The sequence below is a fragment of the Bipolaris victoriae genome (assembly GCF_000527765.1).
Source record: "Bipolaris victoriae FI3 unplaced genomic scaffold scaffold_0, whole genome shotgun sequence".
Classification (NCBI taxonomy): domain Eukaryota; kingdom Fungi; phylum Ascomycota; class Dothideomycetes; order Pleosporales; family Pleosporaceae; genus Bipolaris; species Bipolaris victoriae.
The window spans coordinates 85,770-107,372 of record NW_014575392.1 but is presented as its reverse complement, the minus strand read 5'-3'; the positions used below and the strand labels follow the sequence as shown (position 1 = coordinate 107,372).

The window sequence follows — 21,603 nt, the reverse complement described above, 5'->3', positions numbered from 1 at the left end:
ACGAGGCATGATGGCCATCAGGTCCCTGTTTGTTGTGATTGGCGCATACAATTGACTTTTGACACGTCGCAACTCGTAGTGTTCGTTTCTAGTGATGGTTTGGCGTAAATTTATTTTAACTTGCGCTCACAACCCATGTACACACACTTCCTTGGTCTTCTAGGGATTGCATGTCTGACAGAGAGCTCTATACGTATAAGATATTGATCGTAAGAAATATAACCATGAACAGATTGCCCTAAACGCCTGCCGTTGTCCTCCAGAATATCCAGCCTATACCAATAGCAGCATGTGCGTATGAGACCAGCTCCCAGAACTTGACATGCTAGATTTTATGAAGAAAGTAGGCCGTTTGATATACCCAAAATCCACCTTGCTTGCCATAGATCGCTCACTTGCTAAAGTCGATAGGATACTTTAGTACATCGTATTTATTTTCTGCTTTCGCCGTCTGCGTTCTTTTAACTTCTCTTGTCAAACGCCTGCTCAATTTATCTAATACTTTGTCTTGACTAGCAAAATCCCAACTTGCCATCAAGAAATCAGCAAAATTTGATCTGGAGCCTTGATCGCTGTTGCCAATTCCAGTGCGTAAAGGATTCGTTTGGCCTATCTCCACTATATGATCGAGTAACCGCCTGAGGATCCGTGTATTATAATGGTAGAATGTCAGTTCGCACTTTAGCTTGTAGCGATATAAGATGGTAAGAATATAAGCAATATGAATGGCGTCAAGTTTCGGACGGGGTTTGTACACGGCCATTATTTGATTCCAAGGGACTAGAATGGTGAGGTATCTGAATGATCCAATGAGATTTGACGCAGCAAGTATGGACAAAAATTGCTGTAGATCTCGGTGATCTCTGTCATGATGGTAATGATAACGTGGTTTGCAACAAAACTGGACCTGGCGTACGTACTCCGTGAGAAACTCTGAACGAGTGGCGGGATCACGCGCGAAGTTACTCCCCAGTACCGCTTGAATTCGATGGTTTTTGGGAGGTGAGTGTCTGCAACGTGCGCACACGTTGTCTTCATAGATTAGATCTTTGAGAAGGTGTGATTGATGATCGCAATGGCCCACAGGCCCAATGAAGACTAGTTTGTTTTTTGCGTATCCATCGGGTTTTTCGTAAACAATGGATGGGCCCATTTCGGGGAACGCGGCTTTGTAGACCATCAAACGTAACTCTGGTGGGAGTCCGGGTGAGCCAGTGAGACCATTGTTCACAGCAAAGGTGCAGAATTTCTTCGTGGCCTGTTTCTGGGGCACGTTTTGCTTCGGGTCTTTGGAGGCTGTGTGATTGGACTTTTCGCCAGCTTCGCCTTCGTTTGCGCGGGTACGGCCAGTTTCATGATATGATGATGTTGGTGTAGTTTCAGTCTTGCAGACCGACTCATGCGGTGCTTCTGAAGCTGTAGTCGTAGGGATATCCATGGCCAGAACGTTGACTGTGACGAGTTAGATGCATAAATTTTGATTGAGCTTTGGAAAAGAAGTGTAGATACCGGTATGATTTGGCTGAGAAAGCAAGATTATATGTGGCCTGTAGAGAGAAGAATGGACGAGCTATGGAAAGCACTATCAGATTGTGGAGAAGGAAAGAAGTAATTGTAACTAGTGCTAGACTCAAGTAGGCAGAGTATCACTCAGAAGGCAGTCAAAGTAAAGGACAACCTAAGAGAAAAGGGTAAACCGTACAAGGTAGAGTCCGTAGTGAGAGAGACACGGGCATGATGTTAAGCGGGGTGACACAAGTAACACTATTACCATGTAGCTTTCTAGAGCATGTTTTTGTAAGAACAGTAAAAGGGACATGCGCTGATTGGCCCGTGTAACAAATCTAGGCTACCAAGACATGAGTTTGCGCGAAGAATGCCCAATTAGGATGTTAGCCTCTCTTGCTGTAATATTACCTGCGAACTATTCAATCACATGTAGACATGTTCACATGCTCAGCTAAAGGTAGGCATTCCACCCTATCACAACCACCCATATCCCTTAACGAGAAACTCTATTCTTCCTCACCGCTTACATCGCTAAACGTTCAAAAAAGAACGAATCACCGGCTATTCCGATACGGCAAAGCGCTTGTGCTTGTTGCTTGCGTGCTACAAGCACCGGATAAGCAAATGCGCAAAGTGGAGAAAACCCAAAAAAAAGCAGCACAAAGTGGAGTTGTCTTCTCCGCCACACCAAAAAACAGGTACCTGAACCCTGGCGCGGTTCGGTTCCATTCAAACACGCGCGGCGCATTTGGCCTCCGGCAATAGTAGTAGCCCAGCCCCCAACCACTTGTGAACCCCGATGAAGCAGCAATGCGCATTCAAATACCCGCAACCCGCAAATCACGCGACAAAGCAAAAAGAGAATAGATACAATACGAGACATATGTGTGTGTGTGGGTGTGTGTGCGACATAATCTATCATCTTAGTCCGATCGGAATTCGGAATGATAAAAAGGGCACATTAGCAAGCGACAACGGCGATGTGTGTGTGTGTGTGTGGGTGACTCGATCCTTTTCTCACACCGTCAGATAGGCGCCCTGTCAAAACGTTTGCACCCCGCAATGACGGCGGGACTAAGCCACTCGTGGTTATGGGTCATGGGGACGACAAGCGGGCGGCGGCAGCGGCCGACTCAAGACCAAATGCGACCTTGCGCATTCTCCATGTTTGGGCAATGTGACTGTTACCTCTCTCTCTCTCTCTCTCTCTTCTTATTTACCCAGCCTTCTTCTCCTCCTTCTTTTTTTTTGCGCGCGCTCTGTCTCTGTTTCGGTTGGTCGGTCGCTCTACTTTGCTTGCTGGGAGATTTAGCTATCTAGATAGCTAGTAGCGGAGCAATAGCATGCAAACACCGCAGTCACCGCCGTCATGACAGAACATCGGCTACCAGTTAATCAACTGGTCATTCTATGTACGTTTTTCATTACTGCATGCGCTCCCCCAATTAACTGCGTGCTTTGTCGCTAACCTTGTGTGTGTGTGTGTGTGTTTATAGCAATATGCCGCTTTGCCGAACCTATAGCCTTGACTTCGGTCTTCCCGTACGTCCCTGAACTCATGGAATCCTTTGGAATCCCCAAAAACGACATTGCGCGCTGGGCTGGTATTTCCTCGTCGATATTCTCCCTCTGCCAGGCGTTTACGGGCCTGTTCTGGGGCGCGGCATCGGATCGCTATGGCAGAAAACCAATTATACTGTTTGGCCTGTTCAATACCATGTGGACGATGCTGCTATGGGGCTTTTCCGTCAATCTGCCCATGGCGTTGGTGGCGCGCGCTCTGGGGGGTCTGTCGAATGGAAATGTCGGTATCCTGCGAACGACCGTGGCGGAGCTGTGTCCGTGGAAAGAGCTGCAGCCTAGGGCTTTCAGTGTGATGCCCCTCGTGTGGACTGTAGGCGCGACGTTTGGACCGACTCTCGGTGGTGCGCTTGCAAATCCGCTGGGCGTGGATCCGCGGAAACCACGAGGTACCGCATTTCTGGAAAGGTTTCCCTACGTTTTGCCAAACATTGCCGCCGCCATGTTCTTCACCGTAGGAATTGTTGTTGGCTGGTTGTTTCTCCGGGAAACGCTGGAGAGCAAGAAGCACGAGCCTGATCTAGGACTGAGGGTTGGCGCCAAACTAACATGTTTTGTCCGGAAACTGCTGCATTTGAAGACGGAGGGAAAGGGTCTGGATGGCGAGAATGAACCTCTTCTCAGCCGGCAAAAGGCAGTAGACGCTGAAGCAGCTGCTTCGCCTCGTGTGAAGAAACAGAACACCAAGGAGAAGACGCCCTCAGTTCGAGATGCTCTGACGTTTCAAACATCAATGAACTTGGTTGTATACACACTGCTAGCCCTGTACTGTCAAGCATACGATCAGGTAAGTTCATTTTACAAGTCGGTCTACCACTGCTAACCACCTATAGCTGCTTCCCGTATTTATGCATCACCCTGTCCAGCTCGATTCTGATCCCGCAGTCTCGCTCCCGCTCAAGTTTGCAGGGGGATTTGGTCTCGAGTCGCGCCGGATTGGCCTCATCTTTACCCTCTTTGCCATTACGAGCACAGTATGCCAATTTCTGCTCTTTCCACCCGTTGCTCGCCGTCTTGGAGTGCTCCGTTGTCTCCGCATCGCCTTCATCATGTTCCCGTTGGTGTTCTTTGTGACGCCATTTTTGTCGCTTATTCAGGACCCGATTTCGCGGCAGATTGCCATGGTATTGCTGTTGGTGGTTAGAGGGGTCGCGGGTACATTTGCATTCCCGACGAGCACCATCATGCTCACGAATAGCGCGCCGAGTCTACGCGTATTGGGAACGATCAACGGGCTGGCTACAAGCTTCAGTGCTGTTGGCAGAGCAGCCGGGCCGACGCTGGCAGGCGGACTATTCACGTGGGGCGTCAAACGCGGCTATGTGATTGTGCCTTTTTGGACGTTATCTATGATTGCATTTGCTGCGTGTATTCCGACATTATGGCTAGTGGAAGGAGAGGGGTTTGGTGATGATTCCGACATTGATGATGAGGAGAATACCGTCGAGGTTGTTGTGCAAGAGGAAGAGGAATGTGGGGTAGAGGATGGGAGGGCGTCGGGGCTACAGGACCGCGACGATGCAGTGCAGTCCGAGTCGGAGTTTGGGGATCTGGGCGAACCGCCGAACCTGCTGAGCCTCACGACGACACGATCGAGCTTTGGGATAGCATCGGACGATGAGGATGGGGGAGGAGAGCATGGGGAACAAAGATGGGTGGGGCATGGGCTGGAGCCGGCGAGAAGTCATTCACAGAGCAGGAGACGGGCAGTCCGAAGACGATCGTCAGTGCCTATCGGTATGGGCATCGGGTTCCGGCGATACAGTGCCAATCTTGGCAGCACGGGGATTGGAGGGGGAGGAGCGAGTTGGGGAGGTGCATAGAATGATGCATGTGGTGGTGCATGGATTGATGGTTGGAGTTTGGCGTTTGATATAGTTCAGTGGGTCTTCCAGATTGTTGCCCTTTGGGGCTAGGCGGGGTTACAGATGATTAGTTAGCTGCGGCTGACAATGAAACACGAGGACACAACTGATGGGGCAGCCCTAGGGGAGGAGGGCAGCATAGCGTAGCATAGCGTAGCATACACACGTACAATAGAGCGTATACAGCGTATCGGGGGGCCTCGTTTGCAGCATGCACAGCAAAGGGCATAGGCAGGACGCTGGTATGCATGAGCAACAAAGTCACACAGCTGCAGGCAGAAAAGCTTACGGAACTAGCGGCAGGTCTTGTGGCGGCGAGGATTCCGAGGGATCCTATGGCAGAGCATGGAAGGCCAGGCCTGTCCCGCGTTTCCAGCTGCAAGCGTAGGGGGGTTGGTGGATAGCTTCAGGTTTAGGCGGGGTCCGAAGAGCGGTCCACGACCAGACGGACAGGACAGGCGAGCTCTCAGGCCGGGGGTTGTAGTTGCAGTTGCAGTTGCAGTTGCAGCATATCGTCACAGGGGCGCGTGTGAGCTGGCTGGAGCGCTGCCAGCGTGCAAGTATGAAGAAGGATGCGCCGTTTGTCATCTGGTCGTCGGTCAGTATGTATGCAATGTGCAGCAGCGGTGGCGGTCAGAAGCGACCCAGATTGTGCGCCATGTGGAAAGATACGAGTTTACGCCCACCAACGGGGCACCTGTGTTGCTGTAAATAGCACACGCCGCCGGCATCACACAAGACGTGTTGGCATTAGCGTGCTGGCGGCAGATCGGCCACGGGCAGCCAGCCTGAATGCAGCAACGTGACCTCCGACCGACATGGCTGGCTGCTGCAGCCATACACATGCACACAAACACAACTTGATAGACATCGGCCGACCTCCCCCGTCCGGCCCTGCTGATAATCGCCATGCTCGCAACTTGCTTTTGCCATTGCTAGTCTCCTCGCCTGTGCCTGCGACCACCAACGACCGACGCAGACATCGAGGCCGACCATGGCTCCCAGGCCTACTTGACCCCAGCCCTGCCACCATACCCCTCGACTGCTCCTCACCACCCCCTCCTCCATTGTCGGCCTAGGCACGCTGCAACGGGGCCTACCATGGTGGGTATGCCCGACCACCTCCACAGCTCCGCTCCCTCGACCACCACCACGACCACATCCGCCAGGACCAAGACGACGGGGCTGCCGGGCGCCCAGGGCAGAGCAAAGGGCGTCGCCTTCACTGCCAATGACGCCACCACCCAGCCAGGTCGGGCGGCATATCCACAACGTCCCCTCGCTGCCTCTATAAGCTCAGAAGACTCGGGCGACGATGACCTCCTGCACACGTTGCTCTCGGCCTCTTCCATTGTCAACGCCGACGCCCTCTCGTCCTCGGGCCACTCGACGGCCATGACCTCGGCCACCACCTACGATGACCGACCCAGCCCTGAGACGCCACCCGCAGCCCTACCATGTGCTCACCCTACCCTCTCGCTCCTCCAACTCGTCTCCAACACCGCCTCGTCTTCTGCTCTGCCCGACAGCTTTGACGTCAACGTCTCGCGCAAGGGCGGATTCGTGGCCGTCTACTCTGCGTCGAATCTGTTCCTGATCAAGACCCTTGAGCTGCCACGGCTGTGGGCCCGCACGCTGCAAGTCAAACGCAAACCGATTGCCGTTGATGTTACCGAAGATGGCTTTCTCCTGGCGGTGCTGTCGCGACCCTCCCAAGTCGACCTCTACGAGATACATGGCGAAGGAACCGACCAGATCAAGAAGAGGCGGACCATCATGTTGGTGCACGAGGCTAGCTCCATTGTCGTCTCCCCAGATGCACGCATACTCATAACGGGGAATAAATTCGGTATCGAGGTCATAGCCATTGGTCCTGAAGTACCTGAAACTTTGCGACGGACGCTCTCGGGACCTGCAGGAGATGCGCTGGAATTCTCAGATGATGGGAGGACTCTGCTCATCACGGGATATGCGAGAAAGTCGGATGGATCTGCTTTGTTTGTTCTGCCTGGCTTGTACGACGGGCCCCTCACCGAGGAGGGGGAGCCAATACCACAACCACCCGAAGCCGCATGGACGGGCTCCGTCTTGTTTCCAGAGACGGCAAGAATAGCACGCCAGGCTACACTTCTTCCAGACGCGGATACTGGCACATTCAACGAACTATTTGCCTTTAACGCCGAAGAGGATTCTTGGGGCATCTACGACATTGCCTGCCAGCGCTTCACACAGAGGAAAATGTTTCTTCCCGATCACCAACGTTGGACGCGTTCGGAATTCGTCGACGATGCCATGCCTGCGGTATCGCCCAATGCTGACCTCGCAGCTGTCGCTCTACGTATTCAGGGCACAACCAACATATGGATCTATCAAGTCCCCGGCTGGGAGTACCAACCCAAGGAAAAGTCTAAACAGGAAGCCCCGATTCAACCCTGCTTTTGTGTCCCGATACCAAATGGCGATGTGGGGACGTTGCAAGAGATTTGCGTGCTGAGATGGGTCAGGCTGAATGCCAATGTCCAACGACTCGTGGCTGTTGGAAATTCGAGCACAGTGCCTGATGAAAACGAGGTCCTTGGCGCGCCGTTGGGATCAAAGGGAGTACTTATCGTTCTCGATTTTGACAAGACGAGACCTCCTGGAAGTGTTCCGCCAACACCATTGAAGACAGAGTATGACCTCGATCCGCTGTGTCCTGGGGAGATGCTACCAGAGGGTTCGATTGACTTTGACCGAGAGGTTGAATTGGTACGGACCAGAACCATTGCCCAGCGTAGGGCTCAGGACCGTAACGAATCGGTATCACGGAGAAACTCGAGGATTGGATCCACGCCTATACAACGTGCAAATACTTCTGCTGCGAATCAACATGCGCCGCGACCGGTAATAACAACGGATGAGTCTGAAGAATTGACGCCAGAGGAGGCACAGGCCATGTTCGAAATTCCATACGACAACCAGCAGCCGAGGTCGCAGATGTCGCTAGCTAGAGCTGCTACTGTGGCAGCTGTATCTCCTGCCAACCGACGGCATCTACGGGCCTTGCCGTACAGGCCCCTGGAGTATCGTCGTGCAGATGGACACCGAGAGATACCTCACGAAAGTGACGCGGATAATTGGGTGCCACCACCACCAGCATACACAGCTACGGCGGCGGCGGCAGAAAGCGTTAGCTTGAGCCATCCCGATGCGCCTCCAGTACCACGAGCGTCTAGTGTGCAGCCAATGTCTTCCATGCCTCCTGTCCCTGCATTACCGAATACGTCTGTACGCATTTCACAGGTGCCTATGCATCCATACCAGCAACGACAGCAGTCCATTTCGAGTAACGCATCCTTTGCTCCGGATCAGGAAAGAGGCCGCAGACCGACTCTCATCCATCCGTCTACGTATCCCGCGCCACGCCCTTCGGATCCATTGCAAAGTCGACGAGGTTCATCAGTGCGCCCGTCAGGAAGTCAAATGTCATACTCCGCACATCCAGCGCTTTCGACATCCACATACAGGCCTCCTCTTCACCAAAGTGCAGTAAGAAACCTGGCCTTTGAACACGCCAACCAGGACCTCTATTCGTCTCCTTCGGTACCATCATCCGGCCCAGCAAACACAGGCTCCCGCCGCGTCTCCGCACCACACATACAACGCCGGCCCGTTCCACAAAACGCTTCTGTTCCTGCACCCTACCCCAACTTTTCCCCGTCGGCACAAAGACCAACCGTGGACCCGAGAATGGCCGCTCTGCCACCGCTAATCCCACCGACAAGTAACCACCAGCGGTTCGCGTCGGCCCACCAACTCCCCACCAGCGCGCCCCCGCTTGCCAACCATGCCGCGAGTTTCTCGCACCGAGCCGCAAGTGCGCAGCAGATTCGAGGACAGTCGCTTAGTGCACGGGGTGGTGGCTCGAGAATGGACTGTCGTCAAAATGCGGATTCAGAGGGAAAAGATAACGGGAAGAAGGCCAAGAGGAAGACGCATTGTGTCATTATGTGATGAGTTTTAGAGGTTTGCGCGACGGGAGTGGATGTATATATGGAGGGTTGCAAAGTGAAAAGAGGCATGCAAGTAAAGTATCATGAACTGATGGATAGAACGGTTGTTTTTTTTTTGTTTTCGGTTGTTTACGTATATACCCATATCTTTTGAGCTCTTTTTGTTTTCTCGCGTTGCTTTGTTGTTAGATGGGTTGATGGTTATGCATTGTTATGCGTGGAAGGGGGGGTGGAGTGCATTGGCGTGGTAGCGGTAAGAGAAGATGTGTTACGCCGCATGAGTTGTACTCTGCATAGTTTACGCGACGAAGAAACGGAGACACGGAGAGAAGAGTATACGTTAGATACCCTTTATTCCCACAACTTTGTGGGAAATAGAATACATGGATTTTCTGGAGCGGAAGATCGACAACAACGCTTGTTTTTTTTTTTTTTTTTTGCTGAGCACCGTGTGTATGCGGGGAAAGACGATGAAACGACTTTGAGTAGTTTTTTTTTCTTTTCTTCTTCTTGTTCTCCGAATTTCTATTCTGAGCTGATTGCACATGAGGGTGGAAGAAAAAGGTCATAGCTGTAGGAAAGAGCGTCATGGGGCTCGAACGCAAAAGTAAATACGAGGCTCAACTGCGCATATGCGAGGCTTAACCGCACATCTTCGAACAAACGACCGACTTCCACAAAATGCGCACTCAGAGGACAACTGTTGATCGTATTTCACAAATGCAAATAGGACGAAAACACACAGATTTATGACAATCAGCCAGAAGCCAATACATATTTCTATCGATATCCACAACAGCGCAGTGATGTTCAAATCAACAAACGCAATAGCGACATCCCCATGTCCCCACCAGAACTTTCAAAAAAAAAGCCAATAAAACACAAGTGGTATAAGCGATCATTCCATTAACCAAAGAATTTTTCCCTTTTGCTAGTTTCTACAAAACGACTAGCCAACCTCATCTTTGAGCAACCTCGAGGCAACAATTGAAGGAGAAAAAAAGAAAGCGAAAGGAAAAAACGCTTAGAGCATGAAGGCAACGGCGGCGGCGGCAGCACCGACGAGGCCAAGACCAGCAGAGAGACCAGCAGCGGCGTTGGTGGTCTGCTCGGGGAGAGGAGGAGTGGTGCTGTTACCGCCAGTGGGCTTGGGGACGGTGCCGTTGGGGTAGAGACCACCGGTACCGACGGCCGCAGGGGCGGAAGCCAGAGTGGTGGGGTAAGGAGCAACCGAGGCGGCAGGGGCGACCGAGGAGGGAGCAACGGGAGTGTGGGCAGGGTAGCCGGCGGGAGCAGACTCGGCAGGGTAGCCAGCAGGGGCGGACGAGGCAGGGTAACCAGCGGCGGGAGCAGATGAAGGAGCAACTGAAGGAGCAGCAGACGAAGAGACGGTACCGCACTTGCCGGCGGAGATACCGAACTGGGTGCTGTACTGGTACTGGCCGGTCACATCGTCAATGATCTGGAGTCCGTAGCCCTGGTTGGCCTCGGTGACGGGGAGGTCAGCAGCGGGGGTCCAGCTCAGGCTGCCGCTGTTCTTGATGCCCTCAGCGAGAGAAGGTCCGAACTTGACAACGTTGGTGGAAGGGCCCTTGAGGAGAAGGACGGAGACAGTGTTGAAGGTGGTGGGCTCCCAGGTGATGGTGAAGGGCTCGCACTTGGGCACAATCTAAGGGGTGATGAGTCAGATTTTTGGTTTGTCTCGGAGGTGTGGAATTGGGAGGGGGGGAAGAAAACATACCTCGTTCAAAGGACGGGTGATGGGGTTACCCTTTGGGTCACCGACGGCAGGGTGGATCTGGGCGGCGGCGAAGCCAGCGAAGATGGAGATAATGGTAGCCTTGGAGTACATTGTGATTGTTGATGGGGGGTGTTTATTAGATTATCGCTGGGATATCGATGGGAATATTATGTAGCTTTACAAAAGCAAGGGGTAAAGAGTGACGACTGTGGGAGAGTTTCTTAAAGAAAGGCTGAAGCAACGAATGTCTTCTGAAGGCTGCAGTAATATACTGTAGGATGGGAGGGAAAGAGAAGAAACGCAACTGAGGCGGCACGGCATGCGCATTCTTATTGAGAGCGGCCCCCAAACGGTCCTATGCAGGGATAGAGGCATTGACTAGTGCTGACAGGAGATTGGACAGAACTTTGTGCACATCGGCACTACTCTGCCTTGGTACCTGAATTTGACCCGCTAGGCCGCAAGAGCATCTCATCTGAGGGCCTGGAGCCAATGGCGGCGCCCTGGGAAATTGCAGCCAGGTCAGGTTGGAGACAGCCAGGAGGGTTGGTGGCGGCACCGGTGAGCTGCCTGGCCCTGCTGGCACGGCCTATTTCTGGAGATTGAGGCCTGGAAGTGGTGCATCGGAAGGGCGCCTGAAGAGAAAACAAAGGAGCTCCGCGCCGCCATGCCCGTTGACAATGGTCTGCCAACCTGCGGGAGATGAGCGCACGCGCGCGAAGCATCTCACGACGACGACGACGACAACGACCAGGATGCCTTGGAATCAACTACGCTATCGACATCGTATCTGCCGTGGGCCTCCAATTCGACATGTGTCTGTGTGTTGTATACATACACTCTGTGAACATTCATACATACTAGGTGCGATATATGCGCGCGCAACCCCCTTTGTGCGCGACCACTCACCGCCCGCAATTTGACAGCTTCACTAGGCTCAGGAACAGTCATGCACACTACCGCCAGCACTGCCCCTAGCCCCTCTCTTAGGCCGCCCTCCAAAAAAGGAGAGCATTGCGCTTGGCGCCCTTCCCTCGTCTTGCATCATCCTCATCTCTGACAAGCGAGCTGCACTCGTCATAACCACCCATTGCAATCCTCCACCCACGACCAGGCCTTGCGCTTGTCTGGCCACAATAAGCCCGCAAATTACCGCCGTCCACCGCCCGCTCCGACTACTCCTCCAATCGTCGTCGCCCTCCAAAACCAACCATGCTGCGACTCCACACTGCGACACGGACATTTGCTCACGTTTCAGTATGCTTGTTGGGATTCAATTCTTCTTTAGAATTCGACTAACTAGGCTGCTGAATTCATGTCATAACTATGTACAATGCGTCGACTACTCTTCGCTTGGCCCATCTTCACAATCAAGGGGGGGGGGCCAATATCCTAGAAACAACTTGCTCGTAAGCACCTCCTGAAACCGTGACATTCCTGTGTGCCAGGTAAACTCTGTACTTTAAAGCTTGCGCTTGCAAGGTGGGGCCCCGGGTGGAAAACGAGCGAACGCGTCGGGGTATCTTCGAGGCGGAATGGGATTCGTAACATCGTCATCTCGTCATCTCTCGTCAGTGCGTAGCTCGCACACATATCCTCTCTTGCCCGAGGAGCGGGCTTCGTGTGCAGATCATCGTGCAACAAACAGCAGAGAATAGCAAACTAGCTGCGCGCTACCGAAAGGTCAAACTGCTTAGTTGCACTGGCCAGGAACTGGTGGCTGTCAGCTTCAGGCTCATACAATGTCAAAACAAAGGTAAACAAGGGGTCGTGTTACTCACACTTTCGCGAGGTCAGTGGCTGTGGGAAGACGCCGTTGGCTAGCAAAGCCTTCATGTCCCACTCAGGTGAGCTCTCCGTCTTCCACGTCCAGAAAATCCATCCGCTGGCCATCTCGAATCCATCAAGCTGTGCCTCAATGTAACGTCGCATGCCCGTCTTGTAGTCTTCCGAAAGATTGGCAACGGTACCGGTATACTTGCCGTCGCAGCTGCCGACCTTGGAGCTTCCGTCAAGAGTGCCGTCGTAACGTGCGCCCTTGTCCTTGCCGTTCAACCACTTGGTGCAGTCGGTCATGGCACCGGTCCACTCTCCGGAGATAGTCCACTTGCCAGTCGATGCCATCTGCTCGCCAAAGCCGCAAGCAGTCTTGACATGGTCGTCGACGCTCATGGCAACGGCCGAGTTGTCGAAGATTTCGTAGTGGTGAGTGTCGAGAAGCAGGTTCCACATGCCGCTACCCCACTGGTTCCATGAAGTCACGCCTTGGAAGGCATCATGGAACGTCACAGCAACACCAGAATCTCGGAGGTTGCCCCAACCGTCCATGTAGAATTGTCGGACAGTGTTCATATCCAGGGCCGGACCCAGAGGCTCGTTCAGGAGCTGGATAGCGGCGACAGCAGGGTGTGATGCATGGTCGTCGCGGAGCTTGTTCAGCACTTTCTTAGTGTAGTCGACTGAGTCGCCTTGAGTCCAGCCAACCGAGCCGCGCTTGCCCGAGTTGTCGAAGCCGTTCTGTGACTCGGGTGCGCCATGGAGATCAATCATGACCTTGAGACCTGCAGCTCCGGCCCAGTCAAGGGCTTCACCAAACTTGTCGTAGGCTCCAGCAATATATGGCATGTCGTCACGTGGAAGTACGCTCCACCAGCCAATTGGAATTCGGACCATGTTGAGACCGGCGGCAGCCATCTGGTTGAAGTCGTCCTGAGTATACCATGTGTTCCAGTGGTTTTGCAGCATGGATTTGGCCGCGTCCTTGCCCATTGCTCCAGCAAGTGTGTACTCGTCAACTGCACCATTGCCTTCGAAGATGCTGGGAGTGATCCAAGGCTCAAGCACAAACCAGCCACCAGTGTTGACTCCGCGGACTTTTTGCCCACCAAAGTCAAATGATGGTGTTTTGTAACCTTGTGATTGTCGTTTCACAGATTCCAGTGGAGATGCGTTTGTGCTCACAGCAAGCAGACCAATGGCCGCTACAGTAGTCCAACGTCCGACCATGATGAGATAGATTGCGTTACTCAACCGATTTGAAGGCTCAAAGAGATGGCACTTGTAACAGATGAGGATAGAAGAAGGTTGTTTGCTTGGTTTGCCTGAGTTTCGAGTTGAACAAAGCCTCCAGACCGGGGAATCAAGTTGCCTTTAAACCACAACATCAAGACTTGGGCATAGGCCAACACAGCACTCAATTTGCCCCAATTTTCTCTCCAGTCACGCTCACGTAGCAGGCATGTGTTTGGTTCTGCTCCGAGACGTAGTGGTGATCCTCACTTCGTGGAGAACTATCCTAGCTAGCGGGAATAGCCATCCTAGACGCCTTCAGAGCGGTGTCGACCGAGGCGTCTGGGAGGCGACTAACCGTAGTCTAACCAGCGAATCGAAACTTGGCCATGCCGGAACAATGTGTACATCGCTACTCGTTCGGAGGTAGAAGCTCGGTTGGCAACTGACGTGGTGACGCAAGGGCTTGGAAGAAGAAGCGTGAGAAAGCCACGCCCGACTGTCGGACTAGCCAATGCAGGAAGCTGTCGTGGATTCATGCTGCGCAAAAATCGGGTCCCGTAAGCCTCGGCCATGATTAACAAGAAGCGTAAGATCTGGGGTCATGTGCAATCAGGAGAGAAGGCGACGGAGCCACACTTGGCAGAGGTTGTAGGTGGACCTCAGGTACATGGTGCTGATTGGCTGCGGGTGTAATGGCGATGATGTGGGGATCGGCGAGTTGCAGCCACTTAGATGCCGACGTGGTGCTCACGGGTTACAGTCAAGCTGCCGAGAAGCTTCCAAGAAGGCGCAAGAGCGTTGGTGCAATGCTGAAGCCGAGTGGCGGACTGCTTGGCCTAGTGTACGAGTGGTAGTCGTGGTAGTAGTACATAGTAGTAAACCGACACTACAGCAGTTGCATGTCCTGTACATAGTCGCGTGAGATTCTGGTACCGTACTTTGAACTCGGAATTTGTACCGACGACATGTCACCGACCCTATTCACCGTTAGGACTGGCTGCAATGCCATGCACCGCTCCCTGCATGCCACAGTCAGCGTTCCGGGGAAAAGAACAAAGCATGGTCTTCTCCTTGCTTGCACTTGGGCGCCTCCTTGCCCTCATGATCTGCAAAGCACGGGAGCCTAAACAGTAAATACCCTTTCTACCGAGCCAAAGATCTGCGAGGCCTCCAGTCCTTACAGTGAGGGGGCATTAAGTAAGCATGGTAGCATTGTCTGATTCAAGACGCCTCGTGAGGACTGATCGTTCCCGCATTGGGGTGTGAACTGCGTTTGTGGTGTTTGCCTCTGAGCCGCCTAGGATCTCGGATAAAGAACCGCATAGCAGTAGTTGGTTGCGCCAGAACAGCCACAATGAGCAGTGTTTTCGCGACGTCACCATGGCCTTGCCATTTGCCTTGTTCATCCTGAATTGCCGACCCCCTTCTTCCTGCATGTCACGAGAGCCGATTTCCAAACACCGGACGTACATGTACATGCAGCTTGCCTACCGTCATCTCTGCCATGTTCTGGTTCGGCGGGAATGAACGTACGACGGCGCGAGATCTCCAAAGCTTGGTACAAGATATGCGGGGAGATGCACGACAACTGTTCTAGCGCTGCCGTCCGTCGGGGTTAGATCAAGCAGCGCGTCATCCCCGTGAGCCTGTGACCGCAAAAGTCTTTTCACGCCTGCTTAGCGGTCGCGCACCCTTTCACGCAATGTCATGCTAGGCCGAGGTTTCTCGTGCTTGGCATACCCGACCGTGATGTGCCTACCGCTATCCCTACCACTATACCTCTCCCTTGGTCATTGCTAGGAGAACAATCCTGGCGTCATTGATCACGTTGTCTTGTAGACCGAGGATGGAGATGCAGAAGTCAAAGGCGTTGCTGCACTGGGGCAAGGCAGAGTCCTGATACCCGGTTGGATTTGTGGGTTTGTGGGGTAGTGCCAGAACGTGGTGTGTTGGAATCTGGTTGACGGTGTCCGACAAGTCGGTGAGCAGCTTGGTGAAGCAGTAGTGACGGTATCTTGACAAAGACCCGGTAGCATGACTCTAGTGGTGAGCTGTTTTCACATCGGCTGTGCCGTTCCGACGTACACGTCACGTGCATCGGTGCCAGAGCAGACTCGCCACGCTCGTAAGATCGGAAAGCGTTCAACTGACTTGTTTCTTTGCTGCATAGTTCTCATCCATTCTTTACAAGTTGCCGGTATGAAGGTGGTTTTGGTAGAGCATGTAGGATGCCGTGTTGTAGGCATACACGGCAATGCCGACTTGTCCGAGTGGGAGAGGCTTACCCAGAGCAGGACCGATCGGAACGAGCGGCGGATATATTTCCGATCCAAGTTACCGAACAGAACGCAGAAGTGGTTACTAAAGTACCCACGTCCGCCGCAGCGACGATGCGCCTGCCACTGAAAAATACATCCCTAGAATAGGGTCAAATCCGCAGACGGCGCGGTCTCTACGTGTATGCACTCAGATGTGATGCAGCTCTCGCCAGCCCGTGATGCAGCTTGAGCTACAATGTGTGTGTGTGAGGAAATAAGGGCGGACGAAAGGGCGGGTGTAAGGCTAGGGCAGGTTGAGCGGTGCGCTGAGGTAAGGACGCTGTGCGTTTCTCAGCAAACTTAGGAGGGTGGCGATACCATACCGCCATTGTTACAATACACCGTCGCGGTAACGTACAGTACAGTACAAACATCCCTTCGCGACAGCCGATTTGAGGTGAGCTCCACTTGTCCCGCATACAGACATACTTTCGCTTGTGTCAACCTGTCTCATCGCCTTGTTCGTCCGCATGCGACTCGTCATTTACTGCCCGCCTGTCCGTCGCAAAAGAAACAAACTCGCCGCCATCAGCTAACCTCCACAATGGCAGGCCGTCATGGGCAGACATGCCAACCCCGACATCAGGCGTGCCTTTGCTGAATTCCAGGACCAGGAAACGCCCTCCAAATGCAACAAGGTTCGCTGTCGTCATTGCGGCTACGTTCGCGCAAAAAACACGACGCGCCAAATCGAACATTTGCAGGAATGCCAGGCATACCTTGCCTCGTCGGACGCGCAAGCCCACCTCCTCGCGCAGCGGCAACAGCAGGATGGAACTCCAGCTGAGCCAAACATGGCCGCTGGCTCCAGTCAAATCTTCAGCGGACAACAGCCCAATCCAAACCTACAGGTCCAACGGCGGGGTCCCAATACCAGCAAGCGCGCCCGCGATACCCAGCCCATTATTGCGCCGAAAACTGTCCCGGTGCCAACGGTCATGCCATCTCTGACCGCGCATCTACTCAATGTCTGCGCTGGCCCTCTCCGACAAGCAACCCAACGACCCTTCTTGTCGCATGCTGGCTGCGGATCCTTAACGGCGGAGCCTCTGTCATGGTGGCTGGTGCAAGACGGGCACTATGCGCGTGGATTCATACGCTTCGCAGGACAGTTGCTGGCCAAAATTAGGTTGCCGCAGACACCGAACTCGCAGTTCCACCCCATGTATCGTACCATGGACCTCTTGATCTCAGCTTTGAATAACATGCGGCGGGAGATTCAATTTTCTGAGATTACTGCAACAAAGTACGGACTGTCTTTGGGCACCGATTTGCCTACTCCCGTTACTCGCGGATTACTGGATCTCTTGGTCAGTGCCAGTAGCTCAAGCGCATCCCTCTTAGAGGGAATGGTTGTACTTTGGGGAACTGAGCATGTATGTAACGATATGCAGTAATTAAGGCGTACAGAACTAACACTCCCGCAGGCCTATCGTGCCGCTTGGCAATATGCAGCAACCTTTTCCAGCTCCCTACCCACATCTATCAGTGATTCGCACATTGCCGCACTCCACCAAGTCCTCATACCGAATTGGACCTCGCCCCCCGCATACAAGTTCCTCGACGCAACACGTGCACTCGTCGACGAGCTAGCCAACATCACAACCACACGAGACGGCAAAGAAGAAATGGTCCGCTGCGAAGAACTCTTCCGGCAGATATGCTGGCTAGCAGAGCGCTACTGGCCCGCCATTGACGAGAACGGCGGCTGGATTGACCCTCCCATGGGCTACACCATCCCCGGCACGCGTCCCGTAACCATGAACAGGAACGTCGTACACCCGAGCATGACCGCACCCAGCATGCACGCCCCTGGCATGAACATGCATGGGAACCCAGTTAACGGAAATATGGCAGGTCCGGCGCCAACCCCCAACATGCACGGTCACGTGAATACCAACATGAGCAATAACGCGAATCCCAACCCGAATATCAATACCAGCACCAGTATGAATACCAATGCGAACAATAGCAACAACAATAGGAATAATCCCGCCCCTATTGCTCCAATCAATGCTGGTGTCCGCAAGGAAAGCACGTCTGTTAATGACAACAGGAGCCAGCAGAGCATGGACCGTGGAAACAGCATGGATAGCGACAGTGAAGAATCGTCGGCTTGATGAACAAGACTTCTCTAGGAAAACGACTCTAGGATTTATCTTCTCAGACAACAGTACTGGCTTTCATCTTTCTATAAAAGGAGAGGAGGCATGATTCGTTGTGATACGACGCCGGATGTGCAAAGGTGTGATGGTAACTGGGGTTGTTTTTTGCATGAATCTGCGAGAGGGAGAGAGGGTGGAGATTTGATTGCGTATTTGCTCTGCCGTATGATTTTGTGGATTTAGCTTGTGATATCCCGTTTATATAGCAAAATTCATGCGTGTGTACACAATTTTTTCTTACATCATCACTTTTCCTCTGCGTGTAAGTGAATGAAGAGAGTGTCCCGTTGGTAATATTACCGTTTTCGAATCTCTCTCCCCTCTACTACCAAAAAGTAACATCCGAAATCTGAAGACATTTCAGTACTTCAAACCAATTCCTTTTGACACCGCGTTTTGCAGGAAGAAGTTTTTCTTTCTAAGTTTTAGTGCTAAACAAGCTTTCTTGTTTTATCTTATCTTTTTCAGACTCCTACACCAATTTTCAGTGTATCTAGTAACTTCAGAGATAACTACGTAGCAAGCCAATACGACCCCCATATTATCGTTTTTGGGGTAACATGACTTGATTTGCTTATACCTGTTTAGTATATAGCGTAACAAATTTCTTTCTTTCTTTCTTTCTTCTCAGAAAAGGATAGCAGGCCACACTCCAGCCTGCTGGAATTGCGTGTCAAAAAAAGGTATGTATGTTTATACCATACTTGTGACGTATGTGTAAACGACAAGAAGACATTTTGAGTAACATTTCCGTTGTAGGATTGCGAAATTAGGTCTATGATGGGGATACTCGGCATGGAAAGCGAAAGAAAAAGAATTAGCAATGTCTATGTCTTTCTAATACAAAATTCACGATCAAGTTGAATGCCAAGCGGATGATCTTTGCATTTCCATAAAAAGTTAATCTTGGATATTCATTCACATTACTTCAGTAGCAGTATAACTACATGAAACTATATTATGGTTTGACTTCCACACAGAGAATTGAAAACCTCAAATATGTGGTCAAAACTTGCACTACTCTCAGGTGTAGAGAAAACAAGCTCAAGCTGTTGGAACAGCGTCAGTGTTGTAGCTCTTCTCAATGATTGGCGGAGGCTCAGGAATCTTCTGGCGAAGAAGAGTGCGCTTGATGAAATAAGGCACCTGCTCCGAGATCTGGTAGTGAAGATATGTTTTGGTAGGTACGCTGAAGACCTGGTCCAATTCTTCGAGGGTAAGCTGCTTGGTCTCGCGGACGAAGCAGAAAATCATGCCCCAGGCAATCAGGTTGAGACCAGCGTAGAAACCAAAGGCACCCGTTTGTGTCATCACTGACACCATACGGGGGAAGGTGAGGGACAGGACACCAGCAAAGGTGTTGTTGATGCACACAGCCCAGGCCATTCCCTGCTCACGCTGGATCGTAGGGAAAACTTCGGCAGAGTACTGGAATGCGACAGGTCCCTCTCCGAGAGAGTACATGATGGTGAAGAGGTAGACAAACAGAACGACGGGTCCGACTTGTGCGGCTTTGCTGGCGGTATCGGGCTGGAGCAGAGATAGACCGGCTGCTAGCAAGAAGATGCACATAAAAGGGAAAGTCTGTGAAATTCAGTTAGTGATGAAAGAATATGGGAATCATTCCGCAACTTACCCACATGCAAAGGGTCCTGCGGCCCTTTGTATCGATAAGGAACAGAGTCGGAATGGTAAAGACGACCTGAATAGCACCATAACCGAGAGATGCATACAACGCTTGGTCCGTGCTGTAACCCGCTTGACTGAAGATTGTCGAAGAATAGAAACTGATTATGTTAATGCCGCACATCTGTTGCGCTATCATGACAGTGGAGGCACCATAGTTGGCACGCCTGATTCTGGGGACACGGAAGCAGTCCCACATGCGGTCAAAGTAGCCAGCTCCACGTGCAACGGCCAGTTCGGTCTCGTAGATGACGTATGAGTAGTAGTAATCACGTGCGGCGATGATGGGATGTGCTCGCAGTTTGTTCATCGACTCGAATCCTTTGGCGACCTTGCCGTGCTTCATTAGCCAACGAGGAGACCTGAAGATATGTAAGCATTTTCCGTGTACAAAAGCCGAGAAATAGTGGATACGTACTCCGGGCAAAAGAAGATGCCAACCATGAGAATGAAAGAAGGAATGAAAGCCGAGCCAAGTTGCAGGCGCCATGAGATTCTACCAGTGTCTTTGACAATGACATTGGCACAGAAACCAAGGAAGATACCTATGTACAATGATTAGAGACGATTGAATTTGGGAACAACAAGTAACTCTTCTCACCAATGACGACCCAAAGTTGCCAAAACATGACCAGGGCGCCTCGAATTCGATGTGGAGCCATCTCAGCAGAGTAGATGGGAACAGTAGCATTTTTTGCGCCGATACCGATACCCATGATGAAGCGAGCAGCGAAAAGTCCTTCCCATGATTGTGCGCAAGCAGAGCCAATGGGAGTAGCAGTGAGACAGACGGCAGTCACAAAGATCTCACCCCTGCGGCCCAGGTACTTGTTGAGCGGGTCGACGATGAAAGCGCCAATGAGACCAGCAGTGAGGAAGATGATGGCATTGATGAGACCGACAATCCACTCGCCATAAGCACCTCGCTCAAGCAGACCAAACTCCTCTGGGAAAGACAAGTTGGCGCCGTTTGATCCAGTTTGATCCCAGCCTTGAGTGGCGGCTCCGATAGCACACAAACCGATCGAGTACCACAGCATCTTGGGACCGTGCCACTTGTGGTCGCGCTCGTAGATGAGAGCATTTCGCTCGGTGTCGTCGAGTTGGGTGATCATTTCAAAGCGCTCAGGGTCGCGGGCAACAAGGGCTGCTTTGCCAAACAGGGTGGCGTGTTCGTCCAGGCCATGTTTCTTGGCCCATTCCTCAGCAGCGTAGACACACTCCTCCCTACTCTGACGCGTCAATGGGTTCTCGACGAGATTGTGAGCAACAGACGAGCGACGAGCGGCGGTATCAGCAATGTGCTCGGCGCCAGAAGTGTAAATGGCCTCCTTCTCAGGATCGGTGGCTAGCTCCTTCTCCGGGATGGAGGAGGCTTCCTTCTCAACGTGAGCGGCAGGCTCGTTGTTCTTTCCGTCCATGGTGGTAGAGTTGTGCAGGATGACGGATTAGGATGAACCAGCTACACGAACATGTGCAGGGAGAGAAGTTGAAAAGAAAAAAGGTGGGGTGAGTCGAGGGAACCGATCTTATATCTGGAGGAGGCAAGAAAGAGTGCGAGGGAGGCCCCAAAGTGGAGCCTCCAACGGTACACCGCACATGTAACAGGCTCAAAAAAAAGTGAAAGCTGAGATGCGCTAAGGGCATTCACTGGAACTTGCATATGGTGAAGGGCAAACACCCCGGAGGCCTGATGGGAGCCTGACCAACGGGATGGCATGACGAGGCGGATGA

The 21,603-nt window shown here is 52.4% G+C and overlaps 10 protein-coding genes across 10 annotated transcripts; 4 read left to right on the top strand and 6 right to left on the bottom strand.

Moving 5' to 3' along the window:
• Positions 1–391: 391 nt before the first annotated feature.
• On the bottom strand, positions 392–1,438 carry COCVIDRAFT_83355 (hypothetical protein; the record flags this gene model as incomplete). The annotated part of the gene is made up of 1 exon (XM_014707183.1): positions 392–1,438. The coding sequence occupies one exon, from the start codon at positions 1,436–1,438 to the stop codon at positions 392–394; it is 1,047 nt and encodes a 348-aa protein (XP_014562669.1).
• Positions 1,439–2,878: 1,440 nt separating this feature from the next.
• On the top strand, positions 2,879–4,913 carry COCVIDRAFT_32440 (hypothetical protein; the record flags this gene model as incomplete). Its single annotated transcript, XM_014707106.1, has 3 exons — positions 2,879–2,921; positions 3,006–3,877; positions 3,924–4,913. 3 exons carry the CDS (start codon positions 2,879–2,881, stop codon positions 4,911–4,913), a joined length of 1,905 nt encoding a protein of 634 aa, XP_014562592.1.
• Positions 4,914–6,056: 1,143 nt separating this feature from the next.
• COCVIDRAFT_21431 (hypothetical protein) lies at positions 6,057–8,948 on the top strand (the record flags this gene model as incomplete). Its single annotated transcript, XM_014707033.1, has 1 exon — positions 6,057–8,948. The coding sequence occupies one exon, from the start codon at positions 6,057–6,059 to the stop codon at positions 8,946–8,948; it is 2,892 nt and encodes a 963-aa protein (XP_014562519.1).
• A 688-nt stretch (positions 8,949–9,636) lies between these two features.
• On the bottom strand, positions 9,637–10,799 carry COCVIDRAFT_21430 (hypothetical protein; the record flags this gene model as incomplete). The annotated part of the gene is made up of 3 exons (XM_014707032.1): positions 9,637–9,647; positions 10,007–10,616; positions 10,689–10,799. 3 exons carry the CDS (start codon positions 10,797–10,799, stop codon positions 9,637–9,639), a joined length of 732 nt encoding a protein of 243 aa, XP_014562518.1.
• Positions 10,800–11,110: 311 nt separating this feature from the next.
• Positions 11,111–11,639, bottom strand: COCVIDRAFT_32437 (hypothetical protein; the record flags this gene model as incomplete). Its single annotated transcript, XM_014707105.1, has 3 exons — positions 11,111–11,297; positions 11,419–11,507; positions 11,598–11,639. The coding sequence occupies 3 exons, from the start codon at positions 11,637–11,639 to the stop codon at positions 11,111–11,113; spliced, it is 318 nt and encodes a 105-aa protein (XP_014562591.1).
• A 742-nt stretch (positions 11,640–12,381) lies between these two features.
• COCVIDRAFT_10893 (glycoside hydrolase family 5 protein) lies at positions 12,382–13,694 on the bottom strand (the record flags this gene model as incomplete). The annotated part of the gene is made up of 2 exons (XM_014706973.1): positions 12,382–12,401; positions 12,470–13,694. The coding sequence occupies 2 exons, from the start codon at positions 13,692–13,694 to the stop codon at positions 12,382–12,384; spliced, it is 1,245 nt and encodes a 414-aa protein (XP_014562459.1).
• A 378-nt stretch (positions 13,695–14,072) lies between these two features.
• Positions 14,073–14,261, top strand: COCVIDRAFT_83471 (hypothetical protein; the record flags this gene model as incomplete). Its single annotated transcript, XM_014707182.1, has 1 exon — positions 14,073–14,261. A coding segment is annotated over one exon (189 nt), but the record flags the coding sequence as incomplete, so codon positions are not given.
• Positions 14,262–16,575: 2,314 nt separating this feature from the next.
• COCVIDRAFT_83169 (hypothetical protein) lies at positions 16,576–18,138 on the top strand (the record flags this gene model as incomplete). Its single annotated transcript, XM_014707181.1, has 2 exons — positions 16,576–17,394; positions 17,446–18,138. The coding sequence occupies 2 exons, from the start codon at positions 16,576–16,578 to the stop codon at positions 18,136–18,138; spliced, it is 1,512 nt and encodes a 503-aa protein (XP_014562667.1).
• A 629-nt stretch (positions 18,139–18,767) lies between these two features.
• COCVIDRAFT_83994 (hypothetical protein) lies at positions 18,768–18,995 on the bottom strand (the record flags this gene model as incomplete). The annotated part of the gene is made up of 1 exon (XM_014707180.1): positions 18,768–18,995. A coding segment is annotated over one exon (228 nt), but the record flags the coding sequence as incomplete, so codon positions are not given.
• Positions 18,996–19,227: 232 nt separating this feature from the next.
• On the bottom strand, positions 19,228–21,290 carry COCVIDRAFT_32434 (hypothetical protein; the record flags this gene model as incomplete). The annotated part of the gene is made up of 4 exons (XM_014707104.1): positions 19,228–19,767; positions 19,820–20,231; positions 20,288–20,414; positions 20,471–21,290. The coding sequence occupies 4 exons, from the start codon at positions 21,288–21,290 to the stop codon at positions 19,228–19,230; spliced, it is 1,899 nt and encodes a 632-aa protein (XP_014562590.1).
• Positions 21,291–21,603: the final 313 nt, after the last annotated feature.